This window comes from Platichthys flesus, chromosome 15 (genome assembly GCF_949316205.1).
Source record: "Platichthys flesus chromosome 15, fPlaFle2.1, whole genome shotgun sequence".
Classification (NCBI taxonomy): domain Eukaryota; kingdom Metazoa; phylum Chordata; class Actinopteri; order Pleuronectiformes; family Pleuronectidae; genus Platichthys; species Platichthys flesus.
The window spans coordinates 7,856,364-7,879,184 of record NC_084959.1 but is presented as its reverse complement, the minus strand read 5'-3'; the positions used below and the strand labels follow the sequence as shown (position 1 = coordinate 7,879,184).

The 22,821-nt window shown below is 42.3% G+C and overlaps 1 protein-coding gene across 1 annotated transcript; it reads left to right on the top strand.

The window, feature by feature from the left end:
- Nucleotides 1–10,970: 10,970 nt before the first annotated feature.
- Nucleotides 10,971–18,574, top strand: yipf5 (Yip1 domain family, member 5). The gene is made up of 6 exons (XM_062406041.1): nucleotides 10,971–11,065; nucleotides 12,371–12,485; nucleotides 14,760–14,932; nucleotides 15,454–15,599; nucleotides 15,742–15,923; nucleotides 16,176–18,574. Exons 2-6 carry the CDS (start codon nucleotides 12,379–12,381, stop codon nucleotides 16,336–16,338), a joined length of 771 nt encoding a protein of 256 aa, XP_062262025.1. The 5' UTR covers nucleotides 10,971–11,065; nucleotides 12,371–12,378; the 3' UTR covers nucleotides 16,339–18,574.
- The last annotated feature ends 4,247 nt before the right edge of the window (nucleotides 18,575–22,821 follow it).

Sequence of the window (22,821 nt, the reverse complement as noted above, 5' to 3'; positions counted from 1 at the left end):
TCTAATAAGGAACGCGGGGGAAAGTGATTATAGACGTCATGGAAGGGACCTTGCTGGTGGCATTCTGCTTATTTATTTTTGAACTCATCAGTGAGGCTAATAGGGAGCCATCGAGTGTTGTGAGTCACTGTTTGATTAGGTGGTCTGAAGGCAGGGAAGCTAGACTGCATGAGTATGTGTGTGTGTGTATTTGTGCACATACATGTTTTGCATAAGGGATTTGGGACAGTTGGTCTCTCTCTCTCTCTCATCTTATCAACTTAATGAGGATCTTGAAGTCACGCATTGGTCATCAGGTGTTGTCCACACTAAATTAAATTACCAAATTACTTTATACATAAAACCCAACCAGACTCATACTGTCGCACTTTTACTTAGTGGCCTACTTAACACATTTTTTTTACAGTGAACACATTATTCATCACTTTACTCTTAATTTATGAGCCACATATTGGTGGACTTAAATTTAACTCAAACATCATTTTTGTCTCAGAATTGGCTACACCAGTCTACACGAAGTCAGATCAATCTGGTTGGGGAACGAAAAAAAGAGGCACACGTATTTATATTGCAGATATATGTATTTACATGTGTCTTCAGTCCTCATTAGATCGTCTTAGCAGGCTGGTGACCCTTGGTGACCCTTACCATAGCAGGCTGAACTCTTACCATATGCAGGTCAACACCCCTGGCTACTAATGCAATGACTCATCCATCTCAAGTCTGAGTCTTCAAAGACTTTCCAGGTTTGCAGCTAATTACGGGAATCTGCCGATGAACTCATGAACATCCCAAAATATCTCTCCTTTATTGATCTTCAGCCATAAACTCTGTGACGTCCTGGTGGGAATCAGCAACAAGTCCCAACGCCCCAGATTTGGTATCAAAACAAGATATTTTTAGCTGATTCAGTTGAACACAGCCTCTTCCTCCTCGCAGTCAGACCCACTACAACGGCAAAGGAGATTTAGTTGTTTCACTGTAATCATCATATCTCAATACAGCATCATCAATATTTTGTTTACAAACAGTTTCTAGAAATTGGATGAGCGCAGTGTGATATTGTTGTGGTTACTGAGCAATGATTTGGTTACTGAACAGTATTTCTGCCTATTGCAGCAGGCCAAAAAAGGAGTTCCTTCTTGCTTTGAGTCATTCTTCCGCTCTGCCCCTTCCACTTTCTGCACAGGCTCACGCAGCCCTCTGTGCTAAACTAGGTCCACTGCTTCCCCCAGAGTCCAGGATATTTAACAGGGATCCCTCTAAACATTAAGGGCTTTGGCAGATGGAGCAGAGCAGGGCACCGAGGGACAGACAAGCCACTCCTGGAGCCAGGATAAGTGAAGAAGCCTCCAAGACACCACAGCCGACCAGGAAGTTGAATGTCTCAGCTTGTCCTGTGGCCAGAAGCACAGCAGCAGAGCTGTCATCCCACTCACTAACACTGACTCTGCAGGTGTCTCTCTGTGTGTGTGCTGTACAGCCGGAGAAGGCATCAAGACAGAGGCTGTAGCCTTGGAGCCAAGTGTAAACAGAGCAGAGGAAATATGGATCCACAGCTATTTTAGATGCAGCCACCATGAGCCAGTAGTTATTCTCATGTTCAAATGTAAATGCAATTTGTGGAGCGGAGAGCAGGAAGGATTGCGGATGGTGATGATGAAGCTAAATGCTGTTATTATTCATTTTTATTTAAATGTATTTTTAAGAGCTGTGGATCCATTTACTACAGTCCCCTTATGAAACCACATTCACATTACATTACATGTCATTTAGCTGACGCTTTTGTCCAAAGCAAGCAACATTTTTAGAACTATTTTAGAAGAATTTTTTCTATTTAAATAGATCAAGATTTTTATTTGGATCTGCACCAAACTGCACACACTCATAAATATCAGCCCCCTCAACAAGATCCATGAATTATTCGATGGGAACTTAATCGATCGCTCAATCAATACATTTCTGTTTTAATAGCCCAAATTCACAAGACACAATTTGCCTCAGGGCTTCAACTTTAACTTAACCTGCTTGGTGGTGGTACCAATCATGAGACTGCATCAGTTTTATAAGTGCAGTGCAGTGACTTACCTGCAAGTCACTCCGTTATTATATCTTTTTTAATTTATGCTAAGAGTGGTGTTATAGCAATATAAACCTGAGCAGACCTTTTGATTTGAAGACCAGCTCACTACAGGCCCCAAAAAGCAACTTTGAATTCAGTCCATCACTTGTCTTCACCTCATACCCTGTCAGGCGTCATCCCTGCATGCACTATAGGGCAGAATTCACCCCTCTATCACAGATACAACCAAAAGGGAAATTACAACTCAAAGTCGCTTTGCTACATCTGGATCTACAACAGACTCATGTTCGTCTGAGTGTGGGCCGGGTGACCCTCTTCCTCTTCTCTTTGAAATCTGTCCCCTTTCTAAATTTGTCATATTCAGGACTATGATTTCCATGGGCTCCATCAGGAGCAGATCAAAGCAGGCTTTGATGTCAGGGATACCTCGTCGGCCCTGGGGTCATTCTAATAACAACCTGAGCTGATGGTCGGACTCTCCTCGCAGACGGGGATAAGACCAGGACCAATTCCACTCTTCCTTTGACTGGAAGGTTGCAGGCACAACGCGGCCCTCCCCACCATCTCTGAGCTCACTGTTTCTTTCTAACCAGTATCCCACTACAGTATGTTATCTGTTCTCATAGAAACCTGACTCGGACATCATCAACACAACAAGATTGCCTGCTGTCACTGATGCAGTTTGAGGATCAAGGTGTGATCAGCGCGTGACGACTGGAATATGCACATGTACAAACCTGCCGGAGCTGCTGCCGCTGATTCCAGGAGGAGAACCAGGCCACATGTCTGGTGCAGGACATGACAGCAGTTCTCCAGGGACACGTCACAGGTAAAAAATATCTTTACTTCGCATGTACTCCTTGAAAAGCTGCAATGGAAAACCTGACCAGGCTGGGGACAGTCAGACGGAACGAGCCATCACACCTCTTTCTGCACTACTGGCCACAAAGTGTACCCTCACAGAAACACAAGATTCTTGTGTCGTTCTGTCCTCAGAGAAACAGAGACGTCCTTCTGATGAGAACACAGCACACGGATGATGCTCCGAGAACCCGAGAGGACAAGCAGCTAAATACTAATGACAACCTTGGCATAAGTTAGGTTGCTTTCTTATCTCCTTATTATAACTGTGGTATTTCATTTTCAAAGACAAGATGTTTTCAATGACCTACGGTGTGTTTTTCACATTAGATTTGATTTTAACTACCCTTCAATATGCAAATTGGTTTTAAGCTGTGATGAAATGAAGATCACTTACATATTTTGGACGTTTAATTGGTCGTTGCAGGATAAAAGAATCCTGCCTGGCTCTTGTTTTTCGCTTGTCAGCCTACATTGTTTCTATAGTGTGAACAAAGGCTGGAATCAGAGGAATTGTTCGAGTGGAGGCTTTTCCTGGAGGAGCTGGTTTCTTTCAGTCAGAGGCGCCAGCACTCTGTCTGCCGGATTGATGAGCGACACACAAGGGCCGGGACTAAGTTACACAACCCCGCCACAGACAAAAGAGACAAAAAGGAGCAGCGAGCATCACGTCCCATTAGTGTGACACAGATATTTGCAAGGCAGATATGACGAACCAGCACACATTGTCAGTCGTGTGCATTAGCATATACAGACATAACAAAAACACATGTCGCTGCATAATGCTTTTCTGTGTGAATATACACTATGTCTTATGAACTATGTCCTTTCTTGATGACTATTACTATAGTAATATTGTTATATTTTTGATCAGGAACACTATAGATGCTTTATGCCACTGTTTAACAATTTGAAGGGTTCAAAAGAAAGTTCTGGGATAAATAGCACAATATAACTAACCAAAAACATTTACTTAAACCAACAGCTAGTAAGCTCAGGTCAGTGAGGTTTGGAAGTTCCAAAGAGATGCAGAACACTCATATAAACTTGTTAAAAAATATATTATCGGGAGGAAAGGGTAAGATATGATAATTATCTATAAACAGTCCAATATAGAGCGGGAACACCAACACAACCCAAGGGCTCTCTGAATGTCCTTTTTCTCTTTGTTAAAAGGAACTAAACGTGTGCATGGTATTAAACCAGTGGATTTTGCTTGTACAGTAGCTGTTGGTGGATTCAGCTGACTCAACTTGGCCAGGATCATGTTGTGGGTGTAGTGAAAGGAAGGGAGGGGGCGGTGGATCTGACAGATCCAAGAAAAAAAATGATTTGTTATAAAAAAACGAAACATCATTGGAGTCCGACTGTGTGTAAATGTATTCTGACTCATCTTTCTGCTGGAGGCAGATGAGCCGTAATGACCACGTACAGGTATCATTCACTCAGATCCACGTTGTTCTCTGCACATTTAACTCTCATCCAAGGTAGATCCACAGCAGATGGTTTGCAGTTCGCTAGCATTTCACCAAACCCATTTAAAATGCAACCCGTGTGCACATAGTTTAATTTGAATGGCTCTCGTACTTCAGGGTACAGTTAACAATATTAAAACACGTCAGCATTAGTCTCACTGTTGTAAACAGCATTTAAAATATAATGATATTAGCCTCTGCTTTTAGCCTTGATTTGTTGATTTAGGCTACATCTGACTGATATCTGTCAGGTTGTGGCTAAGGATCCACAGGGGGTCACTAATCAGAGGGTTGGTGTGTGATCCCAAGCTCCTCGAGTCTGTATTCTGAAGTGTCCTTGGGCAAGACACTTAACACTGAATTGTCCCTGACAACTGTACTGACAGTGTATGAATGTTTAATAGAAAAAGGTCTGCCCCAGCGCATGTGTGGGTGAATGTGACTTGTAGTCTGAAGAGCTTTGAGTGGTTGATAAGGCTGGAAAAGCTCTACTTATAATTACAGTCTTTTTACCATTTCATTTATGTTTCAAACCCAAATTAAAATAATTGTAAAAGATAATTTGAGAAAAACACCAGGGAATAAAATACCCTGTCCGCTCATTTGTAAAATGAAATGCAAAAACGAAAACCGTATAACTGAGGTTAAATCCGCAAAGCTGCTTCTAATATTTTCAATTTGTTTTAAATCTTTCTCCTTTTCATTTCAAATTGAGGTTAAGTTTTCATTTTTTTCTCCACACGGACATTAAATCCTGAAACAAGAGAAACTGCACTTGACGCAGACGATGTTCCCGACCGCTCCACACCAGCAACCTGACTTAAAGCAGAGTAAATCCCTGAGGCTAAAAACTGAGACTAAGCAACTGAAGGAGGGATTTTCTTTTTGCCGGGCGCAGAGTCAGACCGTATCTGTGTGATTCTCTCCATATCTCGGGCCGCCCTTCGGCACAGCACAGCACACTGAGGCTCTTCAACCCTAAAGGGATCTTGACCCTGTTGATTTGGCAAACCATGCAGATGAGATGTTGCTAAGCACCCAGTCTCCCTCTGCCAGCGTAAAGGCCATGTGGGAACACCGTGGAGGGGCAGATAGCTGCAGTTTACTGCCATAGTCAGCTCGGTGTGTGTGTGTGTGTTTGAGTGAGAGTGTGTTTGTGTGTGTGTTTCTCTCCCTCCCTCTCTCTCTGCCTCCCCTCAGTATTTTCCGGGCATTACTCCCTGGCTCTTGGGATTAAAGGGTGGTTTCCACAGGTCCTCAGTGTGACAAATCTCTCGATGGGACCAAATCTCCAAAAGTCCTCTGAGCTGTAAAGGTGCTTTAAGGGGATTTTACTTCTTTTCCTCCTCTGCTACTCTCAGTAATTTACTGTAAATGCTTTGAAGGGTGTTCGGTGTATTATTAATGCTCCAAGTGTGTTGCTGAATCACAGGAAACATTCATTTATTCATTTATTTTCACCTTATATAACGTGTGTATCAACAGAATTTATTTCCAGAGCATCCCTCTCCCCTCTGCGGCTGACAACGTTGAGATACAGTGTAGAAGTAAGACGAATGGAGTGAGCACTGGAGAAGAGTATGAGGCTCTCTGTAAATGAATAACTTCTGTCAGGGTGAGAAAACTAAAGTGACTGATTGTGAGCAGAAGAGGAATAAATGAACGAGTGGTGGTTCTCTCCTGTCGTCTGTGATTTCATCAGGAAAACGGTCCTGTGTGGTGAACCCATAGACAAATGTGGATGAAGATGGACGACATGGCGGCTCTGCAAAAGTGAAGCCAAAGGGTCCTGAACGCCACCTGGTGCCTGGCTGCGGTATGGCTCATGAAACAGGCCTCCTCCATGTTATTGGATGGTACATTAAAATGTCAAAATAGGTGTCAAATATGTTTCTCATTTAGGGTTGTTTTTTCCAATCTTTCTTTTTATGTTTTAATGCACAACAGGATGGATGAAAAAACATATTATTACATTCAGGAATTAAAGTTAAGTGAGATATTTCCAGTAAAGCTATTGATTAAGGCCAGTTAATCCAACATTGGTAAAGCAAGACTAAGGGCTTCTCATCTTTTAGCACTGACACAGGGATGAATCCATCAATAAAGGGCAGATATTTATCCATCCACTAACAGAACAGCTTTAACAATGCAACAATGCATTAGTACCCAAAGACTCTTTGCATCCAGTGAAGGAGACTTGTGGCTTCCTCCTTCTTTTTTTGCCGTCCGGTGAACACAGCCGAAGGCAAACAGATAATACCTGCTCTCCAAGGATTGCGACGGCAAACACAAAAGAAATTGCGATGCTTCATCATAACTTCTGGAACGAGTTAAACTTCATAAACTGATGATATAAAAGCGTGTGAGCGTATCCGAGGGGGTATTCTTTCTGGCATCGAGTGGCCAGACTGATGATCCGACAATGTAAGCTGGAATTCTGCTGGAGTCCCTTATGAAATCTCTGCCTAAGTCCTGGACTCACTTTTACTTCTGTCAAAACATTTGTTTCTGTTAGATGGGGAAAAAAATACTTTTATCAGCCTTTAGATTTACTGAATTCATTTTTTATTCATAATTGTTGTTTAAATTGGGATATTATCATTTATTTTAGTGTACTACATTTCTTATTTATTTTGTTTTTGTTTAGTTTGTTATTTACCACCATTGAAATATGGCAAATGCTATAAGGTACTCTTTCATGTTGGCATGAAATATTGCTTGTTAGCAGTCCTCTATCCAAACACATTGATTTTGGCATCAGCCTTGATGCTTAAATCAATCTCGAACGATCCTTGCATCAACAATGTAAGAGGTATGGAACTTTAATTGTGAGATATGGATTCTGCACTTTGGAAATGTTACAAACAACAACCCCCAAGATGCTTTCGCGTGCGGGGGGAGGGCCAAATATAGAATTTCTATGATTTGATCTGCAATAACAAAGCACCATTAATCCACTGGGATGAAACTAATTAATGTCCAGCAGGGTGTACACAAGTGAATGGCATCAGTAATACTAAATCCTACACGACAAAAGTAACCGGGAAGTGAAACTTGGCTGAGTGGCTGGAAGGCTGGTGTGGAAGAAGGAAGGGGAACCAAGGCCATGTTTTGTTTACAATATGAGACTTATTTTAGAAGCTTCTAAATCTGTTTTGACAGGTAGAACACTCGTGGGTCGACTGGTGCCGTCCTCGCTGCCAGCCAGAGGCGCATGAGGAGGAGATGGCACAGCTCCACAGTGCCCTCCCCCAGGAAGCATCAGACCTGTATTAGGCTTGGCTGCCGCTCCAGAATCAAAGGTTCACGTGAAATCACACTCATGTGTGTTAATTTTTTCACGTGGACGAAAAAACACGGCACGGATATCTCAGAATAACACATTTTTTATCCTTTACATTTAGTTTCGGTGTGATCAAAATATTCTGGGATGAGGTATGATTTCACGATGATATAATTTTTGCGGAGGCTGCTGAATCTCGATTGGGTGGAAATCTCATTTTGGAGCAGACAAACTTTAGCTGCTGTTTGTTATTTTTCTTGCTGGTGTACTGAGAATCTCTCACAGAGTGAAGAGAGCTGCTCCAGAGAAAGGAGAGCGCAAGAAGCAGATGTCTATTAATTTATGATCTGTGCAGCAGTCGTGTCAACAGGGCGGCAGGAAATTGAATTAAATGATTTAATGGAATTTATTTTCGTAATGTACCGAGGAAACGGCTGAATCCATCTCTGCTTTAAAGATAGAGCTGTGCGCGTTTGGCGCTCATTATTATATGTTATGTGGAGAAGGAGGAATATTATCTCCCTTCTGCTTCCATATTTTCTATAGAAGAACTCGTGATAAAACAGGTAGATTTCTTTCTTCTTCCTCTCCCCTTGATCCCGGGGAGGCAGAGAGAGAAACCCTGATTGAGGCTGGGGTAGGTGGATGGAGACGAGAGGCTGCAGCAGTGTGAGGAAATTCACTAGTTTTAATCCACTCATCCACCCAGGCAGTGACAGCAGGATTACAGCAGAGACTTTATAAAAGAAGGCAATTATGACGGTGCAGAGCAACACACTGCCCTGTATTCAATTACCCTCTCTGGCACTTTTCAATTTTCTCTCATTAAGTGGATTAAGAAGAATCATGTTCTTCAAGTTTGGAAATGATTTAATGCGCGAGGAACGATGAGAGCCAGTGGAGGGCAGGCAACTCATTTCTGCTTATGATTCGTGTTTGCTGTAGGAGCAGCAGAGATAACAGTGAAATGATCCACGTCGGGTCTATACAGACGAAACGTTTGTTTGACAAACATTGCATCTGCCTGTTGTTCAGTATAAACACAAACCTTAGAGGAGCCGTATTGTACCTTTTCAGTTTTTCTTTCATCGGGTGTGTTATCTGTGTTTTGTGTCTGTAAAAGATCTGCAAAGTTGAAAAGCACAACGTTCACAGTGAAGAAGCTCCTCCCCCCGACAGGAAACACTGCTCCTGATCTCCAGAAACATATCGGTAGTATTCTGGCAGAGACTTTCTAACCATTGTGATGTCATCTGACATAATCGCATTGCATAACTAGCTAATGCATCTGGTCTGGTACGCCCCCTTACGAAGCCAGGTAAAGCGAGTGGAGGCCGACATTTCTTACACACGTTAATGCACTGGAAGAAATTCACCAATCATATCAGAGAGGGCCAGATGGCCAATCAGAGCAGATCTGAGGTCTTAAAGAGACAGGAGCTAAAGCCAAGCATTTCAGACAGAGATTGAAAAGAGGAGCGATAGGCTTTTCTGAACATTAGAGCACGTGAACCTTTTTAATCAATACTAAGGACCTGAAAATGACCATAGTCTCCTTTAGTAGAACAATCTTGGAATATAGGTTATTCAACATAAAGTCCTGGATCCAGTTGGCTGCACAGTCTTCAATGGGGAACACAACATTAGTGATGGTAACAAAGTTTCCTGGCAAGAAGAGGGCAAAATCCCTTTATAACTCCTGGCTAGGATTAGAGGCAAGTCTGTGTAATTTAGTTTCCCCTAACACTCAGGCATTTAATCTATGGTGGAAATTCAAACAGTTTACTATAATATATAACAGGGATGTTTCAGTTTAAGCTAAAAGAGGCAAAAATAATTAAATAAAATTGTAATTGCAGAGTAAAAGTCCAGGATAATATTTGGTCATTTTCTATTCCTATCTATCCTGTACTGGAGAGGGGATCGACAATTTATCTTAATTTCTGTCCCTCGTTTGTAGTGTGCCATTCATTATCGGTCACGCCAACTTCCCTGATGATGTCTCAGGCTGCCGTCCCCTCCCGTCCCTGTTTCCTCCCAGCAGAGGTCATCATCCAATTATTTTACATTATCTGTCATCATCAGAGAGGATGGATCCGCCTGCAGTATTTGGTAGTGGCCCAGCTCTCCCGCACGGGCCTAGTGATCGATGGGCTCCTCTGCCTCCTGATGAAAGAGACTACCTTTGTTCTTGCCTCGAGCTCCGCACTTGTCCTGTTAAATTATCTTCTACCCTTTGTCTCTGTTACCATCAGACCCTGGTTTCCTCAGACGATGACTCAGAACCCACAAGGGTCTCATACCTACCTGTGATGGGCAAAGTAGTTTCAGAAGTCTTCCCGTGTCTCTTTAGAAATTCTGTGTTTTTCCCAAAGTCTTGTTTTTGTTTATTAACAATTGTATAAAGACTATTATATTGCTAATGTTTCTCTAAATAGGTACACTTGACCTTTCAGTGCTCAGTTGGTATTCTGAATACATTTTGTATCATCACCATATTTTACTTTGCATCAAATCGTTTTCGGCAGATATGAGTGGAAAGTTTAAGGTTGGACATGGTGTGTACTCTGAGAGGCTCAACACAGAATGGAGATGTGAGTTAGATTTTCTGTTTGCTCCAACCCCTCTGATCATTGTCCTCTGACCTCTCAACATCAATGTCTGTCCACGGACCTGCCACTCATCCTTCCATCCATCTATGACACGTCACCAGAGTATCCCAGGGCTCAGCTGCACGAATAAACAACCACTCCACAATTAACTCCACACTTCAGAATAAGAAACAAGTGTATAAAATAGCACACAGGACAATACAAACAAACAAGCTGGGGGTGTTGTACAATATACATATGAATCATGTAAGTATCCTGGTTTACATATTGTTCAACATCTTTCAAAAAAAAATATAGAACAGGATCCTATATTGCTATAATTGCATTTATGCATGTTTTGCCAAACAAAATCGAATTTATTACGAAAAAAAACATCTTCTTTGGGGGGGTTAGCAAATCCAAATTTCCCCAAAATAATGAAAATTCATTAAATATGATGAATATAAAACTCACAAAGATCCTTCCAGACTTTCTTGGTGTCACCACCAGAAAGAGTAAGTTTGTGTTTCTGTTCATTTTTCATTTTCTGCACGTGGCGTTCTCAGTCGATGACGTCGATTGTGTAATACCACTGACGGTCCGCAGGTCGCGCTACATTTTCTCCGAAGGGCAGATTCTGAGTGTCCCCTCGCCGCTTCCGGTCCATTCCGTCTCATCCGGTCTCATCCCGGAAGATTTACATTTGTGCTCCTGACACGTAGCAGCCGCAAACAAGTTGGCAGAGCTGCGGACGGACTCGTCAACAGCTAAGGTAACTGTTGGCGTTCGTGCTGAGTTCATGTCTCGGGGATGAAGATCATTTGAGCGAAAGATAGTGAAATATTAAAACAACCACTGACGTTAGGCACAAAAAATAAATACAGGCCAGGTCGCAACTGCTGTTATTAAGCTAGCATTAGCTCACCAAGTAGCAGCAGAGTTAACGGTACGTCAGCCTCCCAATGATTAGCAGTTTATCAAGTGTTTTGTTTAGATTCGTGTTTTGTCTCTGATCAGCTGCGGTCGTCCAGTTGTCTGATAGTTAGCGCACTTTATAATAATATCCCGCTAGCACCAGATTATGTCCCTGTGTTGTGTGGAGCTACATAAGTTAGCCTCCTTAGCTCTGTTTTAAATCATCAGATAACGATGTCTTTATAACAGGGGGTGGACGGTTGTGATTATTTTTGCTCTCATCTGCGTTAACTTTACAGTGTTGACGTTCAAAGCTTTTTTATAGGTTAACAACAAACATCCGTCATGCAGCCTCGGTTAATGTTGTTGTAATTAAACACTTGGTGGCGGCCCGTGAGTCTGCAAGTTCAAATCTGGTCTTATTTCCATGTCCATAGTGATTTTCACTGTATAGAAATGTTACCTGCGAGGTTTTGTTGTTCTCCGGGTTTCAGGGTTAAAGCATCATTCATCACCAGTGACAACTACGCACGAAATTCAGATCTATTAACAGTTTATGTTGATTTTGATGAGAGTCTTTTGATATTTGTTATTGCCCTGTCACATGGTGACAATTAGTAAATACTAAGTGTCACGTGCTTAGGTCTTTTTGGCACCCTACAGTCAGCCTTCAGTACACACCAGACGTCATCTGTTCAAGCTTAGGGCTGGATATGACATGTTTCAGGTTTGTGTGGCTACCAGCAGCAGAAGCACGGATAGAGGGAAGAATGGATTCCACTGCATATCAGCAAAGTCTGGATTGAGATGTTCCAATAATAGTGTAGTTACTAAATACATTATTTAATGCTCAATCCTCTGCGGATAACTAAACGTTAACGTCACATTCTGTCTCTTGCTATGTTGGTTTGATCATAAAAATATAGTTTCTGAGTCCAAGGAAAACGTGTAGAATGTGTCTGTAGGCAACGTGACCTAATTTATCACAGCGCATTATTGCTCAACTGAACAGCATTTAGGATTTTAATAACGTGATAGTCATTGCTTTAACAGGAAAGGAACAAGGTTGGCAGAGTGTGTGTAACACGTAGTTTATGTCTAGAGATGAGCGTACCTGACTGCAGACTAACTAGCTGATCTGTTATCTTCCTGTTTCTTCCAGACTGAGAGATGTCGGGGTTTGACAACTTAAACACTGACTTTTACCAGTCCAGCTACAGTGTAGAGGACCAAAACCAGGCCGCCTATGGCTACAGCAACAGCAACACTGAAAACAAGTAAGTCAAATGGAGTCATCCTTTCTCAATTCTCCCTCAGCTCTTTACTCCTCCAAGAGCAACACAGTTTCTCATTATTTCCGTGCCGTTTTAGCTGCTAAAGACTTTTACTTACCTATGTGTAACACTTTATTTAACACAACTGTTGACGTGAGTTTGAAACTTCCATCCAAGTTTGTATTTAGGATGAGGAAGGATGATTTGGTTTTGAGGTTTTATAAGAATAGGTGCAGATTTTTTACATTACATTACATTACATTTCATTTAGCTGACGCTTTTATCCAAAGCGACTTACAATAAGTGCATTCAAACCCGAGGGTACATACCAAGGACGACAAGAATCAAGAAAATACAATTTCTTCAAATAAAGCAAAACTACAAAGTGCTATAAGTAAGTGCCATTTAAGTGCTAGTAAAGTGTTAGTTTCAAAAAGTTGTTAGTTTTTTTTTTTTTTTTTTTTTTTTTTTTTTTTTTTCTTCATTCAAGGTAAAGTCGGAAGAGGTATGTTTTTAGTTTTCGGCGGAAGATGTTTAGACTTTCTGATGTCCGGATGTCAATGGGGAGCTCATTCCACCATTTAGGAGCCAGGACGGAAAACAGTCGTGTTTTTGATGATGTTTAGCTCGCAGTGAGGGAGCAACGAGCTGATTGGCCGAAGCAGAGCGGAGTGAACAGGGTGGGGTGTAACGTTTGACCATGTCCTGGACGTAGACTGGACCGGTTCCGTTCACAGCATGGTACGCAAGTACTAGTGTTTTGAACCGGATGCGAGCAGCCACTGGTAACCAGTGAAGGGAGCGGAGGAGAGGAGTAGTGTGAGTGAATTTAGGTTGGTTAAAAACCAGTCGAGCTGCTGCATTCTGGATGAGCTGCAAAGGTCGGATGGCAGTAGCAGGTAGACCTGCCAGGAGCGAGTTACAGTAATCTAGACGTGAGATGATCAAAGCCTGGACCAGAACCTGCACCGCCTTCTGAGTGAGAAGGGGGCGTATTCTCCTGATGTTGTACAGCATGAATCTACAGGACCGTGTTGTTGCAGAAATGTTGGCAGTAAGGGAGTGTTACGCCCAGGTTCCTAGCCGTCGGAGTGGGGGTTAACACAGAGTTGTCAAAGTTAATAGTCAGGTCGTGGATGGGAGAGTCTTTCCCTGGAAGGAAAAGAAGTTCAGTTTTGTCAAGGTTAATCTTCAGGTGGTGTTGAGACATCCACTGAGAGATGTCGGTCAGACAGGCAGTGATTCGTGCTGCTACCTGTGTTTCTGATCGGGGAAAAGACAGGATTAGTTGGGTGTCATCAGCATAGCTATGGTAGGAAAAGCCATGTGAGTGAATGACAGAGCCGAGGGAGTTGGTGTACAAAGAGAAGAGGAGAGGACTTAGGACAGAACCTTGAGGGACCCCAGTAGTGAGGGAACAAGGTTCAGACACAGACCCTCTCCAAGTTACCCTATAAGTGCGTTCATTGAGGTAGGAAGAGAGCAGGGAGAGAGCAGAGCCTGAGACACCGAGGTCCTGAAGGGAGGAAATAAGGATCTGGTGGTTCACTGTGTCGAATGCAGCAGAGAGGTCTAGAAGGATGAGGACAGAGGAGAGAGAGGCTGCTCTAGCAGTGTGAAGCTGCTGAGAGACAGCAAGGAGGGCAGTCTCAGTTGAGTGACCTGCCTTGAAACCAGACTGGTGAGGGTCAAGAAGATTATTGTGGTTAAGATAGGAGGAAAGTTGATTAAAGATAGCACGCTCAAGAATTTTGGAAACAAAGGGAAGGAGAGAGACAGGTCTGTAGTTATTTACTTCAGACGGGTCCAGGGTGGGTTTCTTCAGTAGAGGATTTACTCTTGCCTCCTTCAGAGAATTAGGAAAACAGCCAGTTGACAGGGAAGTGTTGATTAGATGGGTAAGAAAAGGAAGAAGGTCAGGGGCAATAGACTGGAGAATGTGAGAAGGGATGGGGTCAAGGGGGCAGGTGGTCGGGCGGGCGGAGGTTACCAAGGTCAGAACTTGATTGGGAGACAGGGGGGTGAAAGAGGAGAGCGAAGGGGACGAAGATGAAGTTGTTGGAAGTGTGGTTATAGAAGGAGGATCAGAAAATGAAGAGCGTATGTCATCTATCTTTTTGGTAAAGTAGTTGACAACTGAATGGCAACAAAAAATGTTTAAATGTTAACGCTGCCTCACAGATTCATCATTGTGAAGAAAAATGAAAATTTGAAGGTAGAAATTCTGTCCTTCTGTCAAAGACTGTTATTTAACCTAATTACTATGTGTTTTTCCAGGCAATACGGTCAGTATGACTACTCCCAGCCCATGGGCTACACTACCCCAGGGATAATGCAGCCTCAGCAGCCGTACATGGGACAAATCTTCCAGCCCGCACAGACCTACACTCCATCCCCGGCACAATCATTGTACAGCAGTGGCTTTGATGACGAGCCACCGCTGTTAGAAGGTAGTTGAACCACAACCTGGAGGATCTGACCTCCTCATAGCCCTGTGGTTCTTGTACAGTTCCTCCGACTTTGCTTTTAGATTGTTTTTGTAAACCGCGATAATATATTTGTAGTTCTGCAATTATTAATAACAGATAAAACCTTAATGTCATATGTTGCTACGGATGCTAAAGAGTGAGAATTCAAATTATGTACTGTGTTTCTTATTCAAAGCTGAAAATAAACTAACGTTGATAATAATTTGAAGAAATAAACTAACATTTAGTGCACTTACACACAATGAAAAGCAGAGTAATTTAAAATCGAGAGCGATAATGGCAGCAACACATTATAGCTGCTTTCCCCATAAAGTAAGAAAAGTGATAAATGGATCTCTCAATAAAAAGAATCATGTATTTTGGAGACCATTGCGTGGCTCTAGTGTTTATTTAGCAACTTTGTGGAAGTATTGTCTTCAGAAGACGGTTTGATTAAAGTTATGTCCATTGTGTCTAATGTGCCATTCGTTTGCTTATTCCAGAATTAGGAATCAACTTTGACCATATCTGGCAGAAGACCCTGACGGTGCTGCATCCGCTGAAAGCAGCAGACGGCAGCATCATGAACGAGACGGACCTCGCGGGCCCCATGGTCTTCTGTTTGGCCTTTGGAGCAACACTCCTCCTGGTAAATAATTTGATTAACCTTAGTGAATAATTATTTATTAAATACTTGATTCTGATGCTGCACATAAACAATATATACACCCACCTGTATGGCCGTCATCGTATGAATGCATCCCTGTTTGTTTGTTTTTTTCCATTCACAGGCAGGAAAGATCCAGTTTGGCTATGTTTACGGTATCAGCGCCATTGGCTGCCTCGGCATGTACTGTCTACTCAACCTTATGAGCATGACGGGCGTGTCCTTCGGCTGTGTGGCCAGCGTGCTGGGATACTGCCTCCTCCCCATGATCCTCCTCTCCAGCTTCGGAGTCCTCCTCTCTTTACAGTGAGTGTTGATATAACCTGTAAATTAAGCCAGGGATTTTCTGTGTATAGACACAAGCCAAGACACTGTCTAGTTGTAAAAACCAAGATAAACTTGTATGTACTGGATAGAGTGCAAAGGTTAATAACAGAAGATAAACACATATTTGTTTATCTTCCACATGCAATACAATTCTATAAATGCTCCTTTACTGCAGGTACTTTTTGATGTAGCCAAAGATAACGTCCTGCTTCTTCTTTGTTTCCTCTCTAGGGGCTTGGTGGGTATAATCTTAACTTCAGCGATCATCGGCTGGTGCAGCCTCTCGGCCTCAAAGATCTTCATCTCGGCGTTGGCCATGGACGGGCAGCAGCTGTTGGTGGCTTACCCCTGCGCTCTCTTATACGGGGTCTTTGCGCTCATCTCTGTCTTCTAAAGAAAATCATCGCATAGCAGCTGAAAAAATAACTGCTCTCCAATTTCTGTAATGTCAGTCTAATTAGTGTAATTGTTGGCTAATTACAGTGTTATTACAGAAAAGAGGAGCTGCTGTTTGAAATGGCACCAAGATTTATTTTTCTTTTATGAGCCTCCACCTCTCACAGCGTTCCAACTTGACCATGTGCAGGCCGGAGTGTATCACCTCACCCATCATCTACTTTCCACCTTGCTTCCCTCATGCATCTTAAAGGAGAGGACTGTCAAATCAACCTGGTGAAGAATAACTCTCCCGTGCACCACGTTGGGCCTTAAAGGGTCTATTGCAGTCCGATGATTTTAAGGACATGGAGGGGAAGGAAGTGAGCATGAACTTCACACAATGAGAACCCGAGAGTTAGATTTTGGCACAAGTGGGAAAAGGTTCTCAATTTCCAAGGCGGACAGATGACCAACCCTCAGCAAAACCCTGCTGGTTTATTTGAAGCCAGTGGAAAACGCCATGTATATCGATTTTTGCTCAAGCTTTTGTGAACCATTTCTAGAAAGTAAATTCCACACCTGCAAGATAAAGGGAAGCATTCACATCTGTTCTGTGCAAGATTACAGCTGCTCTCTCTACCTCTCCACCCAGAAAGGAGAGAGAAGTATCTTCTGTTCTCTAGGACTCAGGAGCCACGAATCTCACCATATGCTCATCACAGCAGCGACCTGATCCTTGATATAAAATCAGCAGCTCTGCTTTTCTCATGTAACATTTTATTGCATTCTCTTGAGATTCATTCCAGTTTCGATGCCTTTCAGGAAGACGGAAGTACAGATTGCACACAAAACTCGTTCTAATTCTCAAAACCTAACAAAATTGAAAATATATTCAGAACGAATAGTTTGATACTAAATATGTCCATGTACCGACATATTGTGTCTGTGTAGTTTGCACCCCTTACATTTCTTAAATCTTTATTAGAGCATCAGCTTGCTTTGTATGCTTTGATGTGTCATCTGTCAATCGTGTCTTCTCGTGTACATTAAAGTTGTCTGTGAAGGTTTTCCGCAGTGTGATGTTGAATGATACAATCTATGGTCGAGCAGATAATTGTAAGCGGTGGCCTAAACTCTGAGACTGAACCCTGGATTTTATCAGGCCTCTTGACCTCCAGTGCTCACTGTGTGGCAGAGGAAAGTCCCATGTGCACAGGAAGAAGTGGGTGAATGATTCGAAACGCCAGTTTCCAACAACCTGTGGAGATTCTATCACAGCTGATAGGTAGATCATAGGAAACAGTCTACATGCTTTTTAGCCCACGCCATTGCTTTAGCTTTTTAGATATGGAAGATCATTTTGCATGAAAAGGGTTTTCTTATGCTGGATATGTTTGCACCACCGACTAAAGTTTGTTCAGATATTCAGCGTCGTTAATAACGTCTCCTTTTTACTCCCCAGACACAAAATACAAGAGCTCAACATTTACATACTCAAAATACTGTAACAAATACATTGAAGAATAATCCTGTACTTGTGTATACACGCCACCGTGTCATGTTTTCTGCAGAGTGTTGCCTTTTAATCAGCACCTATGGATTGGTTCTTGGTGATATTACTCACAGGAGTTTTGTAAAAAATCGTGGGATATTTTGTCATATCGTCATTTTGATCACTACAAATATATCTTTGAGAGCAAAACCCACAATTCAGGCTTCAAATTAGGATAATTATCAATGTTTTAACTCTTTAGCAAAGCTTTACAATACAAAAACTCTGTACAGTAGGTACCGAAAAAAATGTTATGCTAAAAACAGAATTGTCTGCTTATTCTAGATCCCTCTGGGTTTTCATTTTCCCTAACATACACAAACTGCAAAAAGGGAGGGCTCCTTAAATGGTTGATAACCCAGTTAGGCAGGGATGAATAATTCAAAAATTTAGATTGAGTGCTTTTTCTATTCCAGCAAACTCAACATCAAGGAGATGCTTTCCATTTCAAGCAAACCTAGCAGGAGCTGTTCAGTCTCAAAAGGCCACTTTCTCACATAGCCACGCGTTTATATGTGCATCTTCTACATATATAATCTGTTTTGTATATCAAGTTAAAAAGACGGTTTGATATACCTATATTTGTATTTGTAGCGTCAGATTCTTATTTTCTTTTTGTATGTATGAAAGTGTCCAGTGTCGCACTTCCACAGGGATGCATTTGGGTTCTCTCTAAATAAAACATTGCTGGTACATGTCACGAGCAGCGTCTCGCATATTATTCTCTAGCTCTGTGTCTCCTCAGCTCTGCAGATCTCTGAGTCAGTTTATATTCAGGTTATACACAAGTGAGCCAGACATCGACATTCACGCACCCTCTGCGAATGTACAGTGTCTGGTTCCAGCCCGTTAGCTGAGATTGTCTGATTTTCAATATCTTGCGTCTGTATTCCCTTGAGGGCACCTCACAGATTCTCTCCTTTGCCTGACAGAGACAGCACAGAGTAGAGCTGATTCCAAAATGTCCAGTTTTTCCTTCGTCCTTATTCTCATCCTACTCATCCTTATTCTCATCCTACTCAACATGAGACTATCTGAACCCTTTGAATTCCCTGAGCTCTACTGTGCACCTTAAACAATTAAAACCCATACACTTTGCTTTCCTTTGATGAGAAGTGAGGATAGTTTACCGGATTTCCTGTGTGGAACATTGCTCTAACATGTCAAAGTAAAGGTAAAACTCATGTTACAGATAACCATTACAGGATGTTGTGTTCAGGATCAGCTTTGCCATTTTAGTTTAAACTGTTTTGCATTTTATATTGATGTAGTTGATCAAACCGATGATTGCGTCTCAAATAATTAAATGTACAAGCAATACACTGGATACATTAACATAATCAATATTGATATACAGGAGAAATTAAAATAACAGGGACAGAATGAGTTAACTCAGTCTCTTCCTCTGTAAATACAGATTATATCTTTGCCTGAGAATCATTTCCTGTAGTACAGACTAGCCTGCAATAGGTTGAGTGTAGGAATTCAATTTAATCCATTTTCAACAACATAAACTTTTCTTTGACTTGCTCACACTCCTTTTCAGTCAAATCCACGATGTGTGCACCTAAAATATTTTAGATAAAGACAATAAATACGATTTTTGAGACCCTTGGTCACATGTTTTCACACATGTTGCCCTTCTTTGGGGATTTTATTATGTTATTATAGTCCAGAAAAAAAATAACTGGTGGACTGTTGGCAGAAACCGTTCGAATACAAGAGGCTTATTAAAAACAGGAAGACTCGGCTTCCTGTTATTCATCACCTCCTAAAACCTTTACACTCGAGTGCCTCCAGATGACAGTGTTGAGTAAGGTTACGGATCATCTCTGCTTTTCTCATTAAACTGACATTTCCAACAGAGCAGGGACTCCACCCCCCCCCCCCCCTGCCCGTTCATGTGAGTTGGCCCAGCCTTGGTGGATTTATTGGTTGTTTGATTGCACATTATTCATCTTATTTGGCTTATCTTCCATAAAACACTGTAAGTATTTCAATTTTGCATTTTCTCTGAGTTCCCCATGTACCCTGAATACACACAATGTACTTAACCATGAGCAGGCCTTGAGGAATCCCATCAGTTTTGTGACAAAACTATTGAACCGCTAAAATCCTCCCTTATCATCCTAAGGCTTTTTATTTGTTTTAACTAGCCGACTAGTTTACTGGACTTCTTGTGAATACAGGAAGCCGTCCCATTACCAGTGTTGTGCAAGTTCACACCTCTCATGAACTGGTTTGTAGTGTGTGACGTAGTGCACCTGGGTATTGTGGGAAAAGACGCTAAAAGTGTGTGTATAATGAGAAGTGACGGAACACCTAGAGGTGGGGTGGGGCACGTGACAGTTCTAGGCCAATGGCTGTAGGGTTTTGTGGGATGACAGGCTATCATTGGCTAATGAGTTGGCATATCAAGGGTGAATGAGGAAGGGGAGTGAAGAATACAGTGGTGGATAAAATTAGTGTCGGAGTTACGAACAATGAGTGTGTCGTGTTCGCTGGACTTTAATAAATTTCCCCACAGGGATAAGTTTCCTGTTGTCTATACGCGAGGACGCTACAGTATGAACGCGTTCACCGTTCAAATTCATTATTTGTCATTGAGTTGCGTTCAGTTCATCGTTCTCATAAAAGTGAACTTGTTCAATGAGTGCATTCTTTTGCGTTCGTTCATGCACAACACTGCCCATTACGTTACCTAATGGAGGATAATCTCGCCTCCATGTGGCCGGCCTGTGCCACAGTCCGCTCTGTCTGACTGGAGAGTAGCAGCTAATGATGGGATCCTCTCCTGCTCTGCATCAAATCAATACTCAGAGCAAGACAGGCTGTGGGGTTGGAGGCACGGAGGCTTCACAGACACTTACCCTGGATTTTTTTCATATAAAAAATTCAAATGTATTTTGCATAGCCACTGTATCCAAGAAGATACTCTCTGATGATTCATGCATGAATGGATGTGACACAAGCATTAATACACGCAAGAGTGGAAGTATTTTGACAGTTGTATTTTAGTTCCCCTCTCAGTTGGAGCCCATACGTTACCGGAACACTTTGTTGAAAGTTTCCCGCTGTGACTTCTTTCAATGTTACTTTTTTTACAGAAGAGAAGAGGTGAGAGAGAAGATAAAGAGACCAGCAGCAGCTCCACTGTTTATTATGTGTTCAAGCACTGTCGCGCTGGCTGTTATGATGGTAACAATAATAATACTTGTATGTGTAATAGTTTTATCAATAATAGAGGCTGCACTTCTGAATAGCACCAGCCGGAGTTCTCAGACTGGTGTGGTGTATTTGGATAATAGGGTATTATGAGCTCTTTATGCTATGATGGAGCTCGGTCATTAGGGGCTTTGTACGTAGGGAGAAGGATTTTAAATTCTTGTCTGGGTTTTAACGGAGGCCTTACTGGTCCCTGTCAGCATTTTGGATCAACTGGAGGCTTTTCACAGACATACTGGGACGTCCAAATAAAAGGGTTAACAGTTGTCCAATCGAAAGGTGACACATGGAATCGTTTTTCAGCAGACCTTTGAGACAAGATAAATATTTTGTTTACATTCTCCGAGAAAACACAGGTCATCCAGTCCTTCATGTTTTGTTTACCTGATTACAGTCGTTCAGGTTCGTATAGTCTATCCATAGAGATACAGTATATTGGGTGGCTTTGGCTCGGAAGGTAGAGCGGGTCTTCCACTTACCAGAGGGTTAGCGGTTCGAGCCCAGTCTCTCCTGTTCTGTGTGTCCAAGTTTCCAGGTGGTGTTATAGCATGTCATCTGCAAAATGATGGATATTCATTTAGCGCCTCCTGATATTATTTTCCAAGAGAAGATGAAAAGATATTTGGATTATTCACGTTTTCTTGTGTTTATGATGAAGGGCGACAGGTTGAACACGGCAGAGGGTTCAGTGATATGTTATTAGACCCTTAAGCCACTTCTCTTTCACCTTTCATGAGGTTTGCTCTAACCATTCGAGTGAATTGTCCCTAAGAGCTGTTACCTCCTCTGACTCATGACCTTCTTTTCAAGATAACAGCATCTAGGGTCATGTGTGAGCCAGGAGGTTGCTGCACTGTAACAAGACCATCACCTTTTATGGGGACTGAAGTTCAACCCGGCGAACTCCAATGTGACATTTTCCTCCTCCATCCATTAAAGTAGAAGGTGAGCGGGCGCCTCTGTTTAACAGCTGCAGGTGTTGCTGGAGCCTGGGCGCTAACAGATGTGGTCTGTGTGTTCGAGTGAAGAGGAGCTCCAAAACACCAGCAACCGGTCTGATCACGGTGTTAACTTCAGGTGGAAATGTGACGATTGGTATTCAGGCAAAGCGGCGCCGCCTTTCAATGCAGCCGCAAAGCCAACAGCACATGAATATTCACCGAGCAAGTGTTTGCACAGCACTGAGTGTGATTTGCTCCTGCATGTCATTAGGCTAATTGTCCCCTCTTGTGGCGCCGCAGACTAACAGTTGATTCAGAACTCAATGAACCAACACAAACACTGCGAGGGGACGATAAGCATAAGAGTCCAGCTGAGGGGAAGTGTGTGTGGATGTGTGTGTGCGTGTGTGTGTGTGTGTGTGTGTGTGTGTGTATTCATGAGTAGGTGTGAACTTGATATGTATGCATGCACTGCTGCACCGGCATTACATTTTAACTATGCACTCATATGTACATTCAGTATATTTGTGTGTTTCTGATAGAAATGCATATATTTAAAAGTGACACCTGGTCTCTCTCTCTTTAAGATGACTTGATTCTCGGCTCGGCAGATTGGCCAAAAGGTGTCGGTGTTGTAAAAACAAAAATAAACTCGACATGTTAGAACTCACTAATATGCGAGGACACAAGAATGTGCACCTAGCCTCTATGAACTCATCAAACTTCAAAAGGAAGTCAGACCGTAGATTGAATATTGCCCTCGGGCCCTTTCAACAGCAAA